We start from the raw sequence: 25,022 nt of genomic DNA, 5'->3' as shown, positions 1-25,022 counted from the left end.
CCCCATATACAGTGTAGTACAGGTCACATGTCCCACTGTATCCCCCCACATACAGTGTAGTACAGGTCACATGTCCTCCTGTATCCCCCAATATACAGTGTAGTACAGGGTCACATGTCCTCCTGTATCCCCCCATATACAGTGTAGTATAGGTCACATGTCCCCCTGCATCCCCCCATATACAGTGTAGTACAGGGTCACATGTCCTCCTGTATCCCCGATATACAGTGTAGTACAGGTCACATGTCCTCCTGTATCCCCCCATATACAGTGTAGTACAGGTCACATGTCACCCTGTATCCCCCCATATACAGTGTAGTACAGGTCACATGTCCCCCTGTATCCCCCCATATACAGTGTAGTACAGGTCACATGTCCCCCTGTATCCCCCCATATACAGTGTAGTACAGGTCACATGTCCTCCTGTATCCCCCCATATACAGTGTAGTACAGGTCACATGTCCTCCTGTATCCCCCCATATACAGTGTAGTACAGGTCACATGTCCTCCTGTATCCCCCCATATACAGTGTAGTACAGGTCACATGTCCTCCTGTATCCCCCAATATACAGTGTAGTACAGGTCACATGTCACCCTGTATCCCCCAATATACAGTGTAGTACAGGTCACATGTCCTCCTGTATCCCCCAATATACAGTGTAGTACAGGGTCACATGTCCTCCTGTATCCCCCCATATACAGTGTAGTATAGGTCACATGTCCTCCTGTATCCCCCCATATACAGTGTAGTACAGGTCACATGTCTCCCTGTATCCCCCCATATACAGTGTAGTACAGGTCACATGTCATCCTGTATCCCCCCATATACAGTGTAGTACAGGTCACATGTCCTCCTGTATCCCCCCATATACAGTGTAGTACAGGTCACATGTCACCCTGTATCCCCCCATATACAGTGTAGTACAGGTCACATGTCTCCCTGTATCCCCCCATATACAGTGTAGTACAGGTCACATGTCCTCCTGTATCCCCCCATACACAGTGTAGTACAGGTCACATGTCCTCCGGTATCCCCCCATATACAGTGTAGTACAGGTCACATGTCCTCCTGTATCCCCCATATACAGTGTAGTACGGGGTCACATGTCCCCCTGTATCCCCCCATATACAGTGTAGGTTAGGGTCACATGTCCTCCTGTATCCCCCCATATACAGTGTAGTACAGGTCACATGTCCCCCTGTATCCCCCCATATACAGTGTAGTTCGGGGTCATACTAGATTGGTGTAGGGTTAGATGATGGTTTTCTCTCCTCCCGTATTTCCATTTCTCCGCCTCTTTGCCAGTGTTTCTCCATCTCTTAGTGGAATCCTGGGATATAGATGGAGATTTCCCTCCTGGCTCAGCAGTACAATGGCTGAGCACAGCGCCCCCCGGAGGCCTCACACTAATCTGCATGATCTGATAATGTGTGTGTTGGCGCTGGCACGCTTGGCTGCCTGGGATGCGGCGGCAGGACCCGACCACGTGCGGGCAGAGGCGGCAGAGCCGGGATGTGGACCCGGCGTCCAGGGAGGATCCAGTAATTAACTATTGACACTTGTGAATTCGCCGGCACAAATTAATTCTGACACATTTACAGAGGAGCGAGATCTCGCCGCCACCTCACTTCCTAATTATATTCTAAAATGAAAATTAAATGACACTTAAGAGCGGCTTGTTATGCCCAACGAAGCGAGCGCGGCGCCATCCAAGCGGGCAGAAGCCATGACTCTGGTGACCTAGGCACCCACCCCATGACCTCACAGAGAGGCACTGATGACCCTGTGCAGCTCCAACTCATTCACAGGTGGAACACTGTAAGGGCACTGCCACATTTAGCCACTTCTGCTTTTCAGTTTCCACCTTAGATTTCTATTGAAGAGTGTAGTGGGCATGCTCTGTGACCAGTGCAGGAAGGAGGAGGGGAGCTGTGACATCACCTATAGACTTATATGGGAGGGTGTAGTGGGCATGCTGTGTGACCAGTGCAGGAAGGAGGAGGGGAGCTGTGACATCACCTATAGACTTATATGGGAGGGTGTAGTGGGCATGCTCTGTGATCTGTGCAGGAAGGAGGAGGGGAGCTGTGACATCACCTATAGACTTATATGGGAGAGTGTAGTGGGCATGCTCTGTGACCAGTGCAGGAAGGAGGAGGGGAGCTGTGACATCACCTATAGACTTATATGGGAGGGTGTAGTGGGCATGCTCTGTGATCTGTGCAGGAAGGAGGAGGGGAGCTGTGACATCACCTATAGACTTATATGTGAGGGTGTAGTGGGCATGCTGTGTGACCAGTGCAGGAAGGAGGAGGGGAGCTGTGACATCACCTATAGACTTATATGGGAGGGTGTAGTGGGCATGCTCTGTGACCTGTGCAGGAAGGAGGAGGGGAGCTGTGACATCACCTATAGACTTATATGGGAGGGCGTAGTGGGCATGCTCTGTGACCAGTGCAGGAAGGAGGAGGGGAGCTGTGACATCACCTATAGACTTATATGGGAGGGTGTAGTGGGCATGCTCTGTGACCTGTGCAGGAAGGAGGAGGGGAGCTGTGACATCACCTATAGACTTACATGGGAGTGTGTAGTGGACATGCTCTGTGACCAGTGCAGGAAGGAGGAGGGGAGCTGTGACATCTCCTATAGACTTATATGGGAGGGTGTAGTGGGCATGCTCTGTGACCTGTGCAGGAAGGAGGAGGGGAGCTGTGACATCACCTATAGACTTATATGGGAGGGTGTAGTGGGCATGCTGTGTGACCAGTGCAGGAAGGAGGAGGGGAGCTGTGACATCACCTATAGACTTATATGGGAGGGTGTAGTGGGCATGCTCTGTGACCTGTGCAGGAAGGAGGAGGGGAGCTGTGACATCACCTATAGACTTATATGGGAGGGCGTAGTGGGCATGCTCTGTGACCAGTGCAGGAAGGAGGAGGGGAGCTGTGACATCACCTATAGACTTATATGGGAGGGCGTAGTGGGCATGCTCTGTGACCAGTGCAGGAAGGAGGAGGGGAGCTGTGACATCACCTATAGACTTATATGGGAGGGTGTAGTGGGCATGCTCTGTGACCAGTGCAGGAAGGAGGAGGGGAGCTGTGACATCACCTATAGACTTATATGTGAGGGTGTAGTGGGCATGCTCTGTGACCTGTGCAGGATGGAGGAGGGGAGCTGTGACATCACCTATAGACTTATATGTGAGGGTGTAGTGGGCATGCTCTGTGACCTGTGCAGGATGGAGGAGGGGAGCTGTGACATCACCTATAGACTTATATGTGAGGGTGTAGTGGGCATGCTGTGTGACCTGTACAGGAAGGAGGAGGGGAGCTGTGACATCACCTATAGACTTATATGGGAGTGTGTAGTGGACATGCTCTGTGACCAGTGCAGGAAGGAGGAGGGGAGCTGTGACATCACCTATAGACTTATATGGGAGTGTGTAGTGGACATGCTCTGTGACCAGTGCAGGAAGGAGGAGGGGAGCTGTGACATCACCTATAGACTTATATGTGAGGGTGTAGTGGGCATGCTCTGTGACCTGTGCAGGAAGGAGGAGGGGAGCTGTGACATCACCTATAGACTTATATGTGAGGGTGTAGTGGACATGCTGTGTGACCTGTACAGGAAGGAGGAGGGGAGCTGTGACATCACCTATAGACTTATATGGGAGTGTGTAGTGGACATGCTCTGTGACCAGTGCAGGAAGGAGGAGGGGAGCTGTGACATCACCTATAGACTTATATGGGAGGGTGTAGTGGACATGCTGTGTGACCAGTGCAGGAAGGAGGAGGGGAGCTGTGACATCACCTATAGACTTATATGGGAGGGTGTAGTGGACATGCTGTGTGACCAGTGCAGGAAGGAGGAGGGGAGCTGTGACATCACCTATAGACTTATATGGGAGGGTGTAGTGGACATGCTGTGTGACCAGTGCAGGAAGGAGGAGGGGAGCTGTGACATCACCTATAGACTTATATGGGAGGGTGTAGTGGACATGCTGTGTGACCAGTGCAGGAAGGAGGAGGGGAGCTGTGACATCACCTATAGACTTATATGGGAGGGCGTAGTGGGCATGCTCTGTGACCTGTGCAGGAAGGAGGAGGGGAGCTGTGACATCACCTATAGACTTATATGGGAGGGTGTAGTGGGCATGCTCTGTGATATGTGCAGGAAGGAGGAGGGGAGCTGTGACATCACCTATAGACTTATATGGGAGAGTGTAGTGGGCATGCTCTGTGACCTGTGCAGGAAGGAGGAGGGGAGCTGTGACATCACCTATAGACTTATATGGGAGGGTGTAGTGGGCATGCTCTGTGATATGTGCAGGAAGGAGGAGGGGAGCTGTGACATCACCTATAGACTTATATGTGAGGGTGTAGTGGGCATGCTCTGTACTTTTCTGTATTGATCACTGGGCAGATCATCAATGCCGCACATCACTACATGCTGGAAACAAATCAAACCTGTGCAAAATTCCTGCACGATCCTTTCGCCTATGAGAAGCGGCCATGGCAGCGCCACTATATACGTGTCCTGACTATAAGTGGCCTATATCATGTGACTAATCACCGCTCATGTCCTGTCACTACAGATCGCACGACAGCAGCAACAACTACTACAGCAACAGCACAAGATCAACATCCTGCAGCAACAGATCCAGGTCAGTGCCTCTCCTTATACCTCCCCTAACTGTAACCACTCATAGAGAGCAGCAGCCTATCCATCACTAGAGAGCAGCGCTGTGCTGGGTACACAGCCTATCCATCACTAGAGAGCAGCGCTGTGCTGGGTACACAGCCTATCCATCACTAGAGAGCAGCACTGTGCTGGGTACACAGCCTATCCATCACTAGAGAGCAGCGCTGTGCTGGGTACACAGCCTATCCATCACTAGAGAGCAGCACTGTGCTGGGTACACAGCCTATCCATCACTAGAGAGCAGCGCTGTGCTGGGTACACAGCCTATCCATCACTAGAGAGCAGCGCTGTGCTGGGTACACAGCCTATCCATCACTAGAGAGCAGCGCTGTGCTGGGTACACAGCCTATCCATCACTAGAGAGCAGCGCTGTGCTGGGTACACAGCCTATCCATCACTAGAGAGCAGCGCTGTGCTGGGTACACAGCCTATCCATCACTAGAGAGCAGCGCTGTGCTGGGTACACAGCCTATCCATCACTAGAGAGCAGCGCTGTGCTGGGTACACAGCCTATCCATCACTAGAGAGCAGCGCTGTGCTGGGTACACAGCCTATCCATCACTAGAGAGCAGCGCTGTGCTGGGTACACAGCCTATCCATCACTAGAGAGCAGCGCTGTGCTGGGTACACAGCCTATCCATCACTAGAGAGCAGCGCTGTGCTGGGTACACGGCGTATCCATCACTAGAGAGCAGCGCTGTGCTGGGTACACAGGCTATCCATCACTAGAGAGCAGCGTTGTGCTGGGTACACAGCCTATCCATCACTAGAGAGCAGCGATGCCATCACTGAGAATACAGCCTATCCATCACTAGAGAGCAGCGGTGCCATCACTGAGAGTACAGCCTATCCATCACTAGAGAGCAGCGATGCCATCACTGAGAATACAGCCTATCCATCACTAGAGAGCAGCGGTGCCATCACTGAGAGTACAGCCTATCCATCACTAGAGAGCAGCGGCGCCATCACTGAGAATACAGCCTATCCATCACTAGAGAGCAGCGGCGCCATCACTGAGAATACAGCCTATCCATCACTAGAGAGCAGCGGTGCCATCACTGAGAATACAGCCTATCCATCACTAGAGAGCAGCGGTGCCATCACTGAGAATACAGCCTATCCATCACTAGAGAGCAGCGGCGCCATCACTGAGAATACAGCCTATCCATCACTAGAGAGCAGCGGCGCCATCACTGAGAATACAGCCTATCCATCACTAGAGAGCAGCGGCGCCATCACTGAGAATACAGCCTATCCATCACTAGAGAGCAGCGGTGCCATCACTGAGAATACAGCCTATCCATCACTAGAGAGCAGCGGTGCCATCACTGAGAATACAGCCTATCCATCACTAGAGAGCAGCGGTGCCATCACTGAGAATACAGCCTATCCATCACTAGAGAGCAGCGGTGCCATCACTGAGAATACAGCCTATCCATCACTAGAGAGCAGCGGTGCCATCACTGAGAATACAGCCTATCCATCACTAGAGAGCAGCGGTGCCATCACTGAGAATACAGCCTATCCATCACTAGAGAGCAGCGGTGTCATCACTGAGAATACAGCCTATCCATCACTAGAGAGCAGCGTTGTCATCACTGAGAATACAGCCTATCCCTCACTAGAGAGCAGCGGTGCCATCACTGAGAATACAGCCTATCCATCACTAGAGAGCAGCGGTGCCATCACTGAGAATACAGCCTATCCATCACTAGAGAGCAGCGGTGCCATCACTGAGAATACAGCCTATCCATCACTAGAGAGCAGCGGTGTCATCACTGAGAATACAGCCTGTCCATCACTAGAGAGCAGCGGCGCCATCACTGAGAATACAGCCTATCCATCACTAGAGAGCAGCGGTGACATCACTGAGAATACAGCCTATCCATCACTAGAGAGCAGCGGTGCCATCACTGAGAATACAGCCTATCCATCACTAGAGAGCAGCGGTGTCATCACTGAGAATACAGCCTATCCATCACTAGAGAGCAGCGGTGCCATCACTGAGAATACAGCCTATCCATCACTAGAGAGCAGCGGTGCCATCACTGAGAATACAGCCTATCCATCACTAGAGAGCAGCGGTGCCATCACTGAGTACAGCCTATCCATCACTAGAGAGCAGCGGTGCCATCACTGAGAATACAGCCTATCCATCACTAGAGAGCAGCGGCGTCATCACTGAGAATACAGCCTATCCATCACTAGAGAGCAGAGGCGTCATCACTGAGAATACAGCCTATCCATCACTAGAGAGCAGAGGCGTCATCACTGAGAATACAGCCTATCCATCACTAGAGAGCAGCGGTGCCATCACTGAGAATACAGCCTATCCATCACTAGAGAGCAGCGGTGCCATCACTGAGAATACAGCCTATCCATCACTAGAGAGCAGCGGTGCCATCACTGAGAATACAGCCTATCCATCACTAGAGAGCGGCGGTGTCATCACTGAGAATACAGCCTATCCATCACTAGAGAGCGGCGGTGACATCACTGAGAATACAGCCTATCCATCACTAGAGAGCAGCGGTGTCATCACTGAGAATACAGCCTATCCATCACTAGAGAGCAGCGGTGTCATCACTGAGAGTACAGCCTATCCATCACTAGAGAGCAGCGGTGTCATCACTGAGAATACAGCCTATCCATCACTAGAGAGCAGCGGTGACATCACTGAGAATACAGCCTATCCATCACTAGAGAGCAGCGGTGCCATCACTGAGAATACAGCCAATCCATCACTAGAGAGCAGCGGTGTCATCACTGAGAATACAGCCTATCCATCACTAGAGAGCAGCGGTGCCATCACTGAGAATACAGCCTATCCATCACTAGAGAGCAGCAGGTGACATCACTGAGAATGCAGCCTATCCATCACTAGAGAGCAGCAGGTGACATCACTGAGAATGCAGCCTATCCATCACTAGAGAGCAGCGGCGCCATCACTGAGAATACAGCCTATCCATCACTAGAGAGCAGCAGGTGACATCACTGAGAATGCAGCCTATCCATCACTAGAGAGCAGCGGCGCCATCACTGAGAATACAGCCTATCCATCACTAGAGAGCAGCGGTGCCATCACTGAGAATACAGCCTATCCATCACTAGAGAGCAGCGCTGCCATCACTGAGAATACAGCCTATCCATCACTAGAGAGCAGCGGTGCCATCACTGAGAATACAGCCTATCCATCACTAGAGAGCAGCGGTGCCATCACTGAGAATACAGCCTATCCATCACTAGAGAGCAGCGGTGCCATCACTAGAGAGCAGCGGTGCCATCACTAGAGAGCAGCGGTGCCATCACTAGAGAGCAGCGGTGCCATCACTAGAGAGCAGCGGTGCCATCACTAGAGAGCAGCGGCGCCATCACTGAGAATACAGCCTATCCATCACTAGAGAGCAGCGGTGCCATCACTGAGAATACAGCCTATCCATCACTAGAGAGCAGCGGTGACATCACTGAGAATATAGCCTATCCATCACTAGAGAGCAGTGGTGCCATCACTGAGAATACAGCCTATCCATCACTAGAGAGCAGCGTCGCCATCACTAGAGAGCAGCGTCGCCATCACTAGAGAGCAGCGTCGCCATCACTAGAGAGCAGCGTCGCCATCACTAGAGAGCAGCGTCGCCATCACTAGAGAGCAGCGGTGCCATCACTAGAGAGCAGCGGTGCCATCACTAGAGAGCAGCGGTGCCATCACTAGAGAGCAGCGGTGCCATCACTAGAGAGCAGCGGTGCCATCACTAGAGAGCAGCGGTGCCATCACTAGAGAGCAGCGGTGCCATCACTAGAGAGCAGCGGTGACATCACTAGAGAGCAGCGGTGACATCACTAGAGAGCAGCGGTGCCATCACTGAGAATACAGCCTATGCCTCACTAGAGAGCAGCGGTGCCATCACTGAGAATACAGCCTATCCCTCACTAGAGAGCAGCGGTGCCATCACTGAGAATACAGCCTATCCATCACTAGAGAGCAGCGGTGCCATCACTGAGAATACAGCCTATCCCTCACTAGAGAGCGGCGGTGCCATCACTGAGAATACAGCCTATCCCTCACTAGAGAGCGGCGGTGTCATCACTGAGAATACAGCCTATCCCTCACTAGAGAGCAGCGGTGCCATCACTGAGAATACAGCCTATCCATCACTAGAGAGCAGCGGTGCCATCACTGAGAATACAGCCTATCCATCACTAGAGAGCAGCGGTGCCATCACTGAGAATACAGCCTATCCATCACTAGAGAGCAGCGGTGCCATCACTGAGAATACAGCCTATCCATCACTAGAGAGCAGCGGTGACATCACTGAGAATACAGCCTATCCATCACTAGAGAGCAGCGGTGTCATCACTGAGAATACAGCCTATCCATCACTAGAGAGCAGCGGTGCCATCACTGAGAATACAGCCTATCCATCACTAGAGAGCAGCGGTGCCATCACTGAGAATACAGCCTATCCATCACTAGAGAGCAGCGGTGCCATCACTGAGAATACAGCCTATCCATCACTAGAGAGCAGCGGTGCCATCACTGAGAATACAGCCTATCCATCACTAGAGAGCAGCGGTGCCATCACTGAGAATACAGCCTATCCATCACTAGAGAGCAGCGGTGCCATCACTAGAGAGCAGCGGTGCCATCACTAGAGAGCAGCGGTGCCATCACTGAGAACACAGCCTATCCATCACTAGAGAGCAGCGGTGCCATCACTAGAGAGCAGCGGTGCCATCACTAGAGAGCAGCGGTGCCATCACTAGAGAGCAGCGGCGCCATCACTAGAGAGCAGCGGTGCCATCACTAGAGAGCAGCGGTGCCATCACTAGAGAGCAGCGGTGCCTGTGTGTCATGATGTCGCTGTGCCCCTGTGTGCCAGTATAAGTGACAGTGTAATGTAATGTGCTCGGCTTGGAGGGTACACGGTACTTACCCTCTGGTGTGGTGGTAATTACAGAACAGAGATGTCTCTAAGGTAACAGTCTGCACAGGAATAATACATTCGGATTCTCTTAGATGGATTAGGCTAAAAATAATAATCCCGCCCCTTGACTTCACTTTACCGCAAAGATGAAAAATGCAGCAAAATAACAAAATCACTCAGGAAGTTTATTCCCGCTCTCTGTGTATTTATTTAGTAAAACGTCAAAGTGGCGAAACGTGAAGAGATAAACTGCGATTAATCTTCTATTTATACTGAGATACCGGCGGATAAACGCCAAACACTGCACAGGCATTTATAAAGTGTTGGATTGTGGGGGATAAGGTCGGGTAAAGGGGGATGGGGAACAGGAGTAAGAGGGAACCTGGGGTGTCGGGGGCGTTAATTAGTTATTTTGATGTATTGTGCGGCTATAAAGTCTCTCCGGGTACGGGGCCGGTCTGTAGTCTCTCCGGGTACGGGGCGGTCTGTAGTGTCTCCGGGTACGGGGCGGTCTGTAGTGTCTCCGGGTACGGGGCGGTCTGTAGTGTCTCCGGGTACGGGGCGGTCTGTAGTGTCTCCGGGTACGGGGCGGTCTGTAGTGTCTCCGGGTACGGGGCGGTCTGTAGTGTCTCCGGGTACGGGGCCGGTCTGTAATGTCTCCGGGTACGGGGCCGGTCTGTAGTGTCTCCGGGTACGGGGCGGTCTGTAGTGTCTCCGGGTACGGGGCCGGTCTGTAGTGTCTCCGGGTACGGGGCCGGTCTGTAGTGTCTGCAGGTACGAGGCCGGTCTGTAGCGTCTCCGGGTACGGGGCCGGTCTGTAGTGTCTCCGGGTACGGGCCCGGTCTGTAGTGTCTCCGGGTACGGGGCGGGTATGTAGTCTCTCCGGGTACGGGGCCGGTCTGTAGTGTCTCCGGGTACGGGGCCGGTCTGTAGTGTCTCCGGGTACGGGGCCGGTCTGTAGTGTCTCCGGGTACGGGGCCGGTCTGTAGTGTCTCCGGGTACGGGGCCGGTCTGTAGTGTCTCCGGGTACGGGGCGGGTATGTAGTCTCTCCGGGTACGGTCTGTAGTGTCTCCGGGTACGGGGCCGGTCTGTAGTGTCTCCGGGTACGGGGCCGGTCTGTAGTGTCTCCGGGTACGGTCTGTAGCGTCTCCGGGTACGGGGCCGGTCTGTAGTGTCTCCGGGTACGGGGCCGGTCTGTAGTCTCTCCGGGTACGGGGCCGGTCTGTAGTGTCTCCGGGTACGGGGCCGGTCTGTGGCGTCTCCGGGTACGGGGCCGGTCTGTGGCGTCTCCGGGTACGGGGCCGGTCTGTAGCGTCTCCGGGTACGGGGCCGGTCTGTCGCGTCTCCGGGTACGGGGCCGGTCTGTAGCGTCTCCGGGTACGGGGCCGGTCTGTAGCGTCTCCGGGTACGGGGCCGGTCTGTAGTGTCTCCGGGTACGGGGCCGGTCTGTAGCGTCTCCGGGTACGGGGCCGGTCTGTGGCGTTTCCGGGTACGGGGCCGGTCTGTGGCGTCTCCGGGTACGGGGCCGGTCTGTAGCGTCTCCGGGTACGGGGCCGGTCTGTAGTCTCTCCGGGTACGGGGCCGGTCTGTGGCGTCTCCGGGTACGGGGCCGGTCTGTGGCGTCTCCGGGTACGGGGCCGGTCTGTGGCGTCTCCGGGTACGGGGCCGGTCTGTAGCGTCTCCGGGTACGGGGCCGGTCTGTGGCGTCTCCGGGTACGGGGCCGGTCTGTGGCGTCTCCGGGTACGGGGCCGGTCTGTCGCGTCTCCGGGTACGGGGCCGGTCTGTAGCGTCTCCGGGTACGGGGCCGGTCTGTAGCGTCTCCGGGTACGGGGCCGGTCTGTCGCGTCTCCGGGTACGGGGCCGGTCTGTAGCGTCTCCGGGTACGGGGCCGGTCTGTAGCGTCTCCGGGTACGGGGCCGGTCTGTAGTGTCTCCGGGTACGGGGCCGGTCTGTAGTGTCTCCGGGTACGGGGCCGGTCTGTGGTGTCTCCGGGTACGGGGCCGGTCTGTGGCGTCTCCGGGTACGGGGCCGGTCTGTGGCGTCTCCGGGTACGGGGCCGGTCTGTAGCGTCTCCGGGTACGGGGCCGGTCTGTAGCGTCTCCGGGTACGGGGCCGGTCTGTAGCGTCTCCGGGTACGGGGCCGGTCTGTAGTGTCTCCCGGTTGGACTGGAGACGGACCTTGACCAGTCTGGGTATGTGGGCCCCAGGCCTCACTGCTGTACAGAAGGATGGGGGGGTATGATGGGAGGATATGACGGGGGATATGATGGGGGGTATGATGGGGGGTATGACGGGGGTATTATTGGGGGTATGAAGGAAAATGATGGGGATGTGATGGGGGGTATGACGGGGGATATGATGGATATGATGGGGGGTATGATGGGGGATATGATGGATATGATGGGGGGTATGATGGGGGATATGACGGGGGATATGATGGGGGATATGATGGATTTGATGGGGGATATGATGGAGGGTATGATGGATATGACGGGAGATATGATGGAGGGTATGATGGGGGGTATGACGGGGGTATGACGGGGGTATGACGGGGGTATGAAGGAAAATGATGGGGGGTATGACGGGGGATATGATGGATATGATGGGGGTATGACGGGGGATATGATGGATATGATGGGGGGTATGATGGGGGATATGATGGATATGATGGGGGGTATGATGGGGGATATGATGGATATGATGGGGGATATGATGGGGGATATGATGGGGGATATGATGGATTTGATGGGGGATATGATGGAGGGTATGATGGGGGGTATGACGGGGGTATGATTGGGGGTATGATGGATATGACGGGGGGTATGATGGAGGATATGACGGGGGGGGTATGATGGGGGGTATGACGGGGGTATGATGGGGGTATGATTGGGGGTATGATGGATATGACGGGGGATATGATGGGGGGTATGACGGGGGTATGATTGGGGGTATGATGGATATGACGGGGGGTATGATGGGGGATATGACGGGGGAAATGATGGATATGATGGGGGGTATGATGGAGGGTATGATGGGGGGTATGACGGGGGTATTATTGGGGGTATGAAGGAAAATGATGGGGATGTGATGGGGGTATGACGGGGGATATGATGGATATGATGGGGGGTATGACGGGGGGGTATGATGGGGGATATGACGGGGGGGGTATGATTGGGGGTATGATGGATATGACGGGGGGTATGATGGGGGATATGACGGGGGATATGATGGGGGGTATGATGGATTTGACGGGGGGGTAGGATGGGGGATATGACGGGGGGTTATGATGGGGGATATGATGGATATGATGGGAGATATGATGGGGGATGTGACAGGGGTGTGTGACGGGGGTATGATGGGGGGTATAACGGGGGGGTATGACGGGGGGGTATGATGGGGTGCATGATGTGTCCTTACAATGGTCTCCTGACTGCACGGTGGGTCCTGCAGCCTTGTCCCTGAGCCCTGGATGGCGTGGAGCCTCCTGATTGGTGGATTTGCAGGCTCGGGTAGGTAGATGTCAGTGTGTATATACCTGTCCTCTCTGTATCTGAGTGTCTTCGGTATTATGGGGGGTTCGGTCTGTGGATGGTGGAGCAGTAATTACCCGCGCATCGCCCTCGTGTCCTCGCTGACCGGAGTCATTAATTTTTTTGCTGGGATAATAATAGCAGAAATATATTTAAAGATTCGCTTCATCATTAAGTGTCTAATTGACCTCCAATTCTAAGAGTCGGACCTTTCCTTTACAGCCGGAGATAATCACAGGCCCCGCACAGTACTACTTCTCATGGGGGACGCACAGTACTACTTCTCATGGGGGAGCACAGTACTACTTCTCATGGGGGAGGCACAGTACTACTTCTCATGGAGGAGCACAGTACTACTTCTCATGGGGGACGCACAGTACTACTTCTCATGGGGGAGCACAGTACTACTTCTCATGGGGGAGGCACAGTACTACTTCTCATGGAGGAGCACAGTACTACTTCTCATGGGGGAGGCACAGTACTACTTCTCATGGGGGAGGCACAGTACTACTTCTCATGGGGGAGGCACAGTACTACTTCTCATGGGGGGAGCACAGTACTACTTCTCATGGGGGAGGCACAGTACTACTTCTCATGGGGGAGCACAGTACTACTTCTCATGGGGGAGGCACAGTACTACTTCTCATGGGGGAGCACAGTACTACTTCTCATGGGGGAGGCACAGTACTACTTCTCATGGAGGAGCACAGTACTACTTCTCATGGGGGAGGCACAGTACTACTTCTCATGGGGGAGCACAGTACTACTTCTCATGGGGGAGCACAGTACTACTTCTCATGGGGGAGGCACAGTACTACTTCTCATGGAGGAGCACAGTACTACTTCTCATGGGGGAGGCACAGTACTACTTCTCATGGGGGAGGCACAGTACTACTTCTCATGGGGGAGGCACAGTACTACTTCTCATGGGGGGAGCACAGTACTACTTCTCATGGGGGAGGCACAGTACTACTTCTCATGGAGGAGCACAGTACTACTTCTCATGGGGGAGGCACAGTACTACTTCTCATGGGGGAGCACAGTACTACTTCTCATGGGGGGAGCACAGTACTACTTCTCATGGAGGAGGCACAGTACTACTTCTCATGGGGGAGCACAGTACTACTTCTCATGGGGGAGCACAGTACTACTTCTCATGGGGGAGCACAGTACTACTTCTCATGGGGGAGGCACAGTACTACTTCTCATGGGGGACGCACAGTACTATTTCTCATGGGGGGAGCACAGTACTACTTCTCATGGGGGGAGCACAGTACTACTTCTCATGGGGGGAGCACAGTACTACTTCTCATGGGGGAGCACAGTACTACTTCTCATGGGGGAGGCACAGTACTACTTCTCATGGGGGAGCACAGTACTACTTCTCATGGGGGAGGCACAGTGCTACTTCTCATGGAGGAGGCACAGTACTACTTCTCATGGAGGAGGCACAATACTACTTCTCATGGAGGAGGCACAGTACTACTTCTCATGGGGGAGGCACAGTACTACTTCTCATGGGGGGAGCACAGTACTACTTCTCAAGGGGGAGGCACAGTACTACTTCTCATGGGGGAGCACAGTACTACTTCTCATTGAGGAGGCACAGTACTACTTCTCATGGGGGACGCACAGTACTACTTCTCATTGAGGAGGCACAGTACTACTTCTCATGGGGGAGGCACAGTACTACTTCTCATGGGGGACGCACAGTACTACTTCTCATGGGGGAGCACAGTACTACTTCTCATTGAGGAGGCACAGTACTACTTCTCATGGGGGACGCACAGTACTACTTCTCATGGGGGAGGCACAGTACTACTTCTCATGGGGGGAGGCACAGTACTACTTCTCATGGGGGACGCACAGTACTACTTCTCATGGGGGAGCACAGTACTACTTCTCATTGAGGAGGCACAGTACTACTTCTCATGGGGGACGCACAGTACTACTTCTCATGGGGGAGGCACAGTACTACTTCTCATGGAGGAGGCACAGTACTACTTCTCATGGGGGAGGCACAGTACTACTTCTCATGGGGGAGGCACAGTACTACTTCTCATGGGGGACGCACAGTACTATTTCTCATGGGGGGAGCACAGTACTACTTCTCATGGGGGGAGCACAGTACTACTTCTCATGGGGGGAGCACAGTACTACTTCTCATGGGGGAGGCACAGTACTACTTCTCATGGGGGAGGCACAGTACTACTTCTCATGGGGGAGGCACAGTACTACTTCTCATGGGGGAGGCACAGTACTACTTCTCATGGGGGAGGCACAGTACTACTTCTCATGGGGGAGGCACAGTACTACTTCTCATGGGGGAGGCACAGTACTACTTCTCATGGGGGAGGCACAGTACTACTTCTCATGGTCTTAAAGATTAGGATAAGATGATTGTAGTTGTGTTCTTCCAGATGCTGGGTGTAGTAGTCTGTTTCCAGATGATGATGACTGTAGTCGTTGTCTTTTCCTGGATGATGGTTCTTGTTGCCTCCTTCAGGATGATAGTTGTAGTTGTCTGTTCCTAGATGATGATGGTTAGAGTTGTCTCATCCCGGATGATGATGGTTGGAGTTGTCCGTTCCTAGATGATGATGGTTATAGTTGTCTCATCCCGGATGATGATGGTTGTAGTTGTCCGTTCCTGGGTGATGATGGTTGGAGTTGTCTCTTCCCGGGTGATGATAGTTGTAGTTGTCCGTTCCTAGATGATGATGGTTAGAGTTGTCTCATCCCGGATGATGATGGTTGGAGTTGTCCGTTCCTAGATGATGATGGTTATAGTTGTCTCATCCCGGATGATGATGGTTGTAGTTGTCCGTTCCTGGGTGATGATGGTTGGAGTTGTCTCTTCCCGGGTGATGATGGTTGTAGTTGTCCGTTCCTAGATGATGATGGTTAGAGTTGTCTCATCCCGGATGATGATGGTTGTAGTTGTCCGTTCCTGGGTGATGATGGTTATAGTTGTCTCATCCCGGATGATGATGGTTGTAGTTGTCCGTTCCTGGGTGATGATGGTTTGAGTTGCCTCTTCCCGGGTGATGATGGTTGTAGTTGTCCGTTCCTGGGTGATGCTGGTTGTAGTTGTCTCTTCCCAGGATGTTGGTGGTTGTGATGAAGCAGTACTTTTTTGATGTTGGTCCTCAGTCCCGTTGCCTGTAGTACAGTTGGGGGTCCTTGTGCGCCCTGTCTTCATGCCTCGGTTCCTGCTCTCGGCTCTCGGCTCCCGCTCTCGGCTCCCGCTCTCGGCTCCCGCTCTCGGCTCCCGCTCTCGACTCCTGCTCTCGGCTCCGGCTCTTGGCTCCGGCTCCCGCTCTCGGCTCCCGCTCTCGGCTCCCGCTCTCGGCTCCGGCTCTCCTCGGTGATTTGTACATGAAGCTTCGCTGATTAAATGATTTATCACACTGTATACACAACCTGCGCAGGGGGAGCCCCGCTAATAGAATGACTGGCAGGGAAGTAGGACCCCCAGGGAGCGGCCCCTGCTCCTCCAGACCTGACAGCCGCTTGTCTCTGCTAAACCTCACATATGTGCGGGGTCCGCAGGCCGAGGAGGGGGAAACATCTGGCAGTGCAGGCCGCAGCGCCGGCTCCTGAAACACTCCTAGAAGACCCTGCAGCAGACACTGAGCAAGCAGGGGGTGCCAGGAGATTGCAGCCTGTATGCCGCTCACCCACAGTAACCCCAACCCGGGCAGGAGCCTGATTGGTCACAGTTAGGGTGTTGATGATGTCATAGAGGGAGGAATCTCTGGTGCACAATATCGCGGCACATATCGCAGTTTTCTCGAGTTTTGATACATTTTGGCCTTTATGTTGTGTTTTACATCTTTTATTCTCTTTCATGTAGAGCTCCTGTGGCTGATTATCAGCTCCTCTGTGTGTGCACAGGCCTTTACTGTCAGAGACCTCAGCCCCGGCCACAGGACCTCACGAGTCTCACGCCTCCGCAGGGGTCTGCTCCGCTCTTCTTCCAGTCTCTTCCTCTCTTCTGACTGTTTCTGGGCCAGAACTTTCTCACCAAAGGTTTTCCAGGGGTTTTCTATTGGATTCAGATCAGGATTCTGGGATTTCATGTTTCAGGACCTGCTTTATGCGTTTTGCGGTGTGACAGGGAACATTGTCCTAAAATTACTGATGATTGAGTGATGGAAGGAAGGAGCCACGGATTGTAGAAGAAGGTTCTGATACTTGTAGTCCCTCTGCCATGGAGCTGTATGAGAGGTCCAACTCCTGCTGCAGAAATCATTCCCCAAACCAAGGCACTTCCTCCACCTCCTGTCACTGACTTCTCTACACACTTTGGGTTCAGTCTTTTTCCCCGTGTGTCGACAAACTTAATGTTTTCCATAAGATCCAAATACATTTCTGCTGATGAGAGGTTTGGTGACTGTAGGGTGGGTTTTCAGTCCAAATGTTCTTCTACATCGAGACCCTGTATGACAAGACAGATCCTTCTCCTGCTCAGGGCTGAACTGGTGACACTTCTAGCTTCCAGCTCATCTCTCCGCATTATCCCGTCCTCCCTGCTCTCGTCTCTCTGCATTATCCCGTCCTCTCTGCTCTCATCTCTCAGCATTATCCCGTCCTCTCTGCTCTCATCTCTCCTCATTATCCCGTCCTCTCTGCTCACCGCATTATCCCGTCCTCTCTGCTCTCATCTCTCCGCATTATCCCGTCCTCTCTGCTCTCGTCTCTCCGCATTATCCTGTCCTCTCTGCTCTCGTCTCTCTGCATTATCCCGTCCTCTCTGCTCTCATCTCTCTGCATTATCCCGTCCTCTCTGCTCTCATCTCTCCGCATTATCCCGTCCTCTCTGCTCTCCTCTCTCTGCATTATCCAGTCCTCTCTGCTCTCCTCTCTCTGCATTATCCCGTCCTCTCTGCTCTCCTCTCTCTGCATTATCCCGTCCTCTCTGCTCTCATCTCTCTGCATTATCCCGTCCTCTCTGCTCTCCTCTCTCCGCATTATCCCGTCCTCTCTGCTCTCCTCTCTCCGCATTATCCCGTCCTCTCTGCTCTCCTCTCTCCGCATTATCCCGTCCTCTCTGCTCTCATCTCTCTGCATTATCCAGTCCTCTCTGCTCTCCTCTCTCTGCATTATCCCGTCCTCTCTGCTCTCATCTCTCCGCATTATCCCGTCCTCTCTGCTCTCATCTCTCCCCATTATCCCGTCCTCTCTGCTCTCATCTCTCCGCATTATCCCGTCCTCCCTGCTCTCGTCTCTCTGCATTATCCCGTCCTCTCTGCTCTCATCTCTCAGCATTATCCCGTCCTCTCTGCTCTCGTCTCTCCGCATTATCCCGTCCTCTCTGCTCTCATCTCTCCGCATTATCCCGTCCTCTCTGCTCTCCTCTCTCCGCATTATCCCGTCCTCTCTGCTCTCATCTCTCAGCATTATCCCGTCCTCTCTGCTCTCCTCTCTCCACATTATCCCGTCCTCTCTGCTCTCATCTCTCTGCATTATCCCGTCCTCTCTGCTCTCATCTCTCAGCATTATCCCGTCCTCTCTGCTCTCATCTCTCCCCATTATCCCGTCCTCTCTGCTCTCATCTCTCCGCATTATCCCGTCCTCTCTGCTCTCATCTCTCTGCATTATCCCGTCCTCTCTGCTCTCATCTCTCAGCATTATCCCGTCCTCTCTGCTCTCATCTCTCCCCATTATCCCGTCCTCTCTGCTCTCGTCTCTCTGCATTATCCCGTCCTCTCTGCTCTCCTCTCTCCGCATTATCCCGTCCTCTCTGCTCTCATCTCTCTGCATTATCCCGTCCTCTCTGCTCTCATCTCTCAGCATTATCCCGTCCTCTCTGCTCTCATCTCTCCCCATTATCCCGTCCTCTCTGCTCTCATCTCTCCGCATTATCCCGTCCTCTCTGCTCTCCTCTCTCTGCATTATCACGTCCTCTCTGCTCTCCTCTCTCTGCATTATCCCGTCCTCTCTGCTCTCCTCTCTCCGCATTATCCCGTCCTCTCTTCTCTCATCTCTCTGCATTATCCCGTCCTCTCTGCTCTCATCTCTCCGCATTATCGCGTCCTCTCTGCTCTCATCTCTCAGCATTATCCCGTCCTCTCTGCTCTCATCTCTCCGCATTATCCCGTCCTCTCTGCTCTCATCTCTCTGCATTATCCCGTCCTCTCTGCCCTCATGTCTCCGCATTATCCCGTCCTCTCTGCTCTCATCTCCCCGCATTATCCCGTCCTCTCTGCTCTCATCTCTCCGCATTATCCCGTCCTCTCTGCTCTCGTCTCTCCGCATTATCCCGTCCTCTCTGCTCTCATCTCTCCGCATTATCCCGTCCTCTCTGCTCTCATCTCTCCGCATTATCCCGTCCTCTCTGCTCTCGTCTCTCCGCATTATCCCGTCCTCTCTGCTCTCATCTCTCCGCATTATCCCGTCCTCTCTGCTCTCATCTCTCCGCATTATCCCGTCCTCTCTGCTCTCGTCTCTCCGCATTATCCCGTCCTCTCTGCTCTCATCTCTCCGCATTATCCCGTCCTCTCTGCTCTCATCTCTCCGCATTATCCCGTCCTCTCTGCTCTCGTCTCTCCGCATTATCCCGTCCTCTCTGCTCTCATCTCTCCCCATTATCCTGTCCTCTCTGCTCTCATCTCTCCGCATTATCCCGTCCTCTCTGCTCTCGTCTCTCCGCATTATCCCGTCCCCTCTGCTCTCATCTCTCCGCATTATCCCGTCCTCTCTGCTCTCCTCTCTCTGCATTATCCCGTCCTCTCATCTCTCCGCATTATCCCGTCCTCTCTGCTCTCATCTCTCCGCATTATCCCGTCCTCTCATCTCTCCGCATTATCCCGTCCTCTCTGCTCTCATCTCTCCGCATTATCCCGTCCTCTCTGCTCTCATCTCTCAGCATTATCCCGTCCTCTCTGCTCTCGTCTCTCCGCATTATCCCGTCCTCTCTGCTCTCATCTCTCCGCATTATCCCGTCCTCTCTGCTCTCATCTCTCCGCATTATCCCGTCCTCTCTGCTCTCATCTCTCAGCATTATCCCGTCCTCTCTGCTCTCGTCTCTCCGCATTATCCCGTCCTCTCTGCTCTCATCTCTCCGCATTATCCCGTCCTCTCTGCTCTCCTCTCTCCGCATTATCCCGTCCTCTCTGCTCTCATCTCTCTGCATTATCCCGTCCTCTCTGCTCTCGTCTCTCAGCATTATCCCGTCCTCTCTGCTCTCGTCTCTCCGCATTATCCCGTCCTCTCTGCTCTCGTCTCTCCGCATTATCCCGTCCTCTCTGCTCTCATCTCTCCGCATTATCCCGTCCTCTCTGCTCTCCTCTCTCCGCATTATCCCGTCCTCTCTGCTCTCATCTCTCCGCATTATCCCGTCCTCTCTGCTCTCATCTCTCAGCATTATCCCGTCCTCTCTGCTCTCATCTCTCTGCATTATCCCGTCCTCTCTGCTCTCATCTCTCTGCATTATCCTGTCCTCTCTGCTCTCATCTCTCCGCATTATCCCGTCCTCTCTGCTCTCATCTCTCCGCATTATCCCGTCCTCTCTGCTCTCATCTCTCTGCATTATCCCGTCCTCTCTGCTCTCATCTCTCTGCATTATCCCGTCCTCTCTGCTCTCATCTCTCCGCATTATCCCGTCCTCTCTGCTCTCCTCTCTCCGCATTATCCCGTCCTCTCTGCTCTCGTCTCTCTGCATTATCCCGTCCTCTCTGCTCTCATCTCTCCGCATTATCCCGTCCTCTCTGCTCTCATCTCTCTGCATTATCCCGTCCTCTCTGCTCTCATCTCTCCGCATTATCCCGTCCTCTCTGCTCTCATCTCCCTGCATTATCCCGTCCTCTCTGCTCTCATCTCTCTGCATTATCCCGTCCTCTCTGCTCTCATCTCTCTGCATTATCCTGTCCTCTCTGCTCTCATCTCTCCGCATTATCCCGTCCTCTCTGCTCTCATCTCTCCGCATTATCCCGTCCTCTCTGCTCTCCTCTCTCCCCATTATCCCGTCCTCTCTGCTCTCATCTCTCCGCATTATCCCGTCCTCTCTGCTCTCATCTCTCCGCATTATCCCGTCCTCTCTGCTCTCCTCTCTCCCCATTATCCCGTCCTCTCTGCTCTCATCTCTCCGCATTATCCCGTCCTCTCTGCTCTCATCTCTCTGCATTATCCCGTCCTCTCTGCTCTCATCTCTCCGCATTATCCCGTCCTCTCTGCTCTCATCTCCCCGCATTATCCCGTCCTCTCTGCTCTCCTCTCTCTGCATTATCCCGTCCTCTCTGCTCTCATCTCTCCGCATTATCCCGTCCTCTCTGCTCTCGTCTCTCCGCATTATCCCGTCCTCTCTGCTCTCCTCTCTCCGCATTATCCCGTCCTCTCTGCTCTCCTCTCTCCGCATTATCCCGTCCTCTCTGCTCTCATCTCTCTGCATTATCCCGTCCTCCCTGCTCTCCTCTCTCCGCATAATCCCATCCTCTCTGCTCTCATCTCTCTGCATTATCCCGTCCTCTCTGCTCTCATCTCCCCGCATTATCCCGTCCTCTCTGCTCTCATCTCTCCGCATTATCCCGTCCTCTCTGCTCTCGTCTCTCTGCATTATCCCGTCCTCTCTGCTCTCGTCTCTTCGCATTATCCCGTCCTCTCTGCTCTCCTCTCTCCGCATTATCCCGTCCTCTCTGCTCTCCTCTCTCCGCATTATCCCGTCCTCTCTGCTCTCATCTCTCCGCATTATCCCGTCCTCTCTGCTCTCGTCTCTCCGCATTATCCCGTCCTCTCTGCTCTCGTCTCTCCGCATTATCCCGTCCTCTCTGCTCTCGTCTCTCCGCATTATCCCGTCCTCTCTGCTCTCCGCATTATCCCGTCCTCTCTGCTCTCCGCATTATCCCGTCCTCTCTGCTCTCATCTCCCCGCATTATCCCTTCCTCTCTGCTCTCCTCTCTCTGCATTATCCCGTCCTCTCTGCTCTCCTCTCTCTGCATTATCCCGTCCTCTCTGCTCTCGTCTCTCCGCATTATCCCGTCCTCTCTGCTCTCATCTCTCTGCATTATCCCGTCCTCTCTGCTCTCATCTCTCCGCATTATCCCGTCCTCTCTGCTCTCGTCTCTCTGCATTATCCCGTCCTCTCTGCTCTCATCTCTCCGCATTATCCCGTCCTCTCTGCTCTCCTCTCTCCGCATTATCCCGTCCTCTCTGCTCTCCTCTCTCCGCATTATCCCGTCCTCTCTGCTCTCATCTCTCCGCATTATCCCGTCCTCCCTGCTCTCGTCTCTCCGCATTATCCCGTCCTCTCTGCTCTCATCTCTCCGCATTATCCCGTCCTCTCTGCTCTCATCTCTCCGCATTATCCCGTCCTCTCTGCTCTCATCTCTCCGCATTATCCCGTCCTCTCTGCTCTCATCTCTCCGCATTATCCGGTCCTCTCTGCTCTCATCTCTCCGCATTATCCCGTCCTCTCTGCTCTCCTCTCTCCCCATTATCCCGTCCTCTCTGCTCTCATCTCTCGGCATTATCCCGTCCTCTCTGCTCTCATCTCTCCGCATTATCCCGTCCTCTCTGCTCTCATCTCTCTGCATTATCCCGTCCTCTCTGCTCTCATCTCTCCGCATTATCCCGTCCTCTCTGCTCTCCTCTCTCCGCATTATCCCGTCCTCTCTGCTCTCATCTCTCCGCATTATCCCGTCCTCTCTGCTCTCCTCTCTCCGCATTATCCCGTCCTCTCTGCTCTCATCTCTCTGCATTATCCCGTCCTCTCTGCTCTCATCTCTCCGCATTATCCCGTCCTCTCTGCTCTCATCTCTCCGCATTATCCCGTCCTCTCTGCTCTTTCGGGGTGACCGGTCTTGGGGGACTGGGATGAGTCTGTGATGGGTAAAGATGGAATATTCTAGAAATCACAGCCATGGAAGATCTTCTCTTGCTGTGGCTGATGGGACACAACCTGCTGCCGGAGGGTTCAGTCTCCTCTGAGCGGCAGAACATTTATACCTGGAGAGTGACTGCCGGTTACATCAGGTCATAGATAATAAGGGAATTCTCACCAATCACCTGCAGGGTCTGAACGCGTCTCTAATCCTCATCAGCGTTTTGTACAATTATCTCATTTACATTTTATTCTGAGCTTTAGAATATTTACAATTATATAATCGCAGAGGACGCACGATGGCCGCCACATGTAGGGTGCGGCCATTCAAGTCCTCACAGCTTTATGGAGCCCCTAAGGAGGGGGGTGCAAAGCCCGCAAGGGTCCTGGCTTGGTCCTTACATATATACAAATTAGAAGAAGCGAGCAGCACTCCAGAAGTCGAATTCAAAAGTAGGTGATCATCTCCAAAGTATTTCTCTACGGCCTCTGAGTTGTCAGGTGTTTCCTGCTCTTCAAATCTTGATCCGTCTTCTTCTGCCTCATTCCTGGAGACATCCTGAATCTTCCAGTGTCTCAGACCATGGATTTCTGATTTCTCTTTGATTTTATTGTGGACTTCTTGACCACCCAGCCTGGTCCTGATCCACATCATGCGGCTGCAGTCAATAGTGCCGTAACATAAAGAGAAGGCCTGAAGGGAAGCAAATATTATGGGATGGAAACAAATAGGGCAGCGCGTGAGTGGGGCCCCTGTCCGCCGCCTTCTCCCTCCACAGACGCCTTTGATATTGTAATTTGTGTTTGGAGCGACGTGCCAGCAGTCAGGTAGCAGAACGCCTGTGGTCAGGGAGTATAGTACCCGGCCTGTGTGGTGTCCGGGGACCCCGCGCCCATTGGCTGTGAAGAATATGTTTGTGGTGGGAGACGGGAGAGTGGACGCGCCGATCTCTGAGAGCGATGAGAGTCGCCATTTACAAAGAGAGCCCAGCGCACTGCCCGGAAAATCCCAATTCACATAACAGATAATGCGCCCTTTATTCCCTGCGCCAAGCGAGCCGAGGACAAACACTGGAAAAGAAGCCTCCCATCACCTCCCTGCGCGGATCCACCCGAAGCCCCCATGTTTAATGGAAAGCCGCACAGATCAGTGGGATCAGAGGAATAAATGTGAGGCAGATCGGCGCTCAGGCAGGAGGTGGCACACAAATGGTTAATGTGAGACGCAGCTTCAAAGACGCATTGCTGTATATAGCCCGTATTATTCAGAGCGGCGCAACAAGGAATCGGTCATCAATGAGATAGCGAGCAGCGCAGGTCACCTGGATCCATCAAGGGTCAGGATCATGGACATCACACTGCAGGACAGTCAGTAGAGTAACCGGCATCACCCAACAAGTCATGGAAACCACCACATGGAGGGAACATTGACCACATCAACTGTGGTACAATAGCAGGATTATGGATACGGCTGGAGGATCATCAACGGGATCATGGAAACCACCACATGGAGGGAACATTGACCACATCAACTGTGGTACAATAGCAGGATCATGGATACGGCTGGAGGATCATCAACGGGATCATGGATACCACCACATGGAGGGAACATTGACCACATCAACTGTGGTACAATTAGCAGGATCATGGATACGGCTGGAGGATAATCAACGGGATCATGGAAACCACCACATGGAGGGAACATTGACCACATCAACTGTGTTACCATTAGCAGGATCATGGATACGGCTGGAGGATCATCAACGGGATCATGGATGCCACCACATGCGGCCTCTCGCTGGAGACAACGGGCCACATTTATGGGATCTAAGATAAGATCATCTGGACCTTGTGTGAAATGCTTGGTGATTGGCACATTCAGGATGGGACTATAAACCAGATGACTGTCCTTGTGTAGACCCCGCGTAGTGGATGACGATGTGTGAAGATGTATTGGGGTCTCTCTATCCACATTGTCTGATCTGTCACACTCCAGCGTTGCGATGCCTCGTGCCCATCATGAATGTGTGAAGTCAGTGA

At 53.5% G+C, this 25,022-nt stretch overlaps 1 protein-coding gene across 12 annotated transcripts in view; it reads left to right on the top strand.

Annotated features, from left to right (window-relative positions):
• Window positions 1–25,022, top strand: part of SOX6 (SRY-box transcription factor 6) — a 522,737-nt gene that overhangs the window by 337,564 nt on the left and 160,151 nt on the right. For all 12 annotated transcript variants that reach the window (XM_072119160.1, XM_072119159.1, XM_072119157.1 and 9 more), the window contains one exon: window positions 4,599–4,667. In XM_072119160.1, the coding sequence (XP_071975261.1) occupies window positions 4,599–4,667 (69 nt within the window). The remainder of the gene's footprint in view (window positions 1–4,598; window positions 4,668–25,022) is intronic.

Source organism: Engystomops pustulosus, chromosome 7 (assembly GCF_040894005.1).
Source record: "Engystomops pustulosus chromosome 7, aEngPut4.maternal, whole genome shotgun sequence".
Taxonomy (NCBI): Eukaryota; Metazoa; Chordata; class Amphibia; order Anura; family Leptodactylidae; genus Engystomops; species Engystomops pustulosus.
This window is presented reverse-complemented; position numbering and strand designations above follow the sequence as displayed.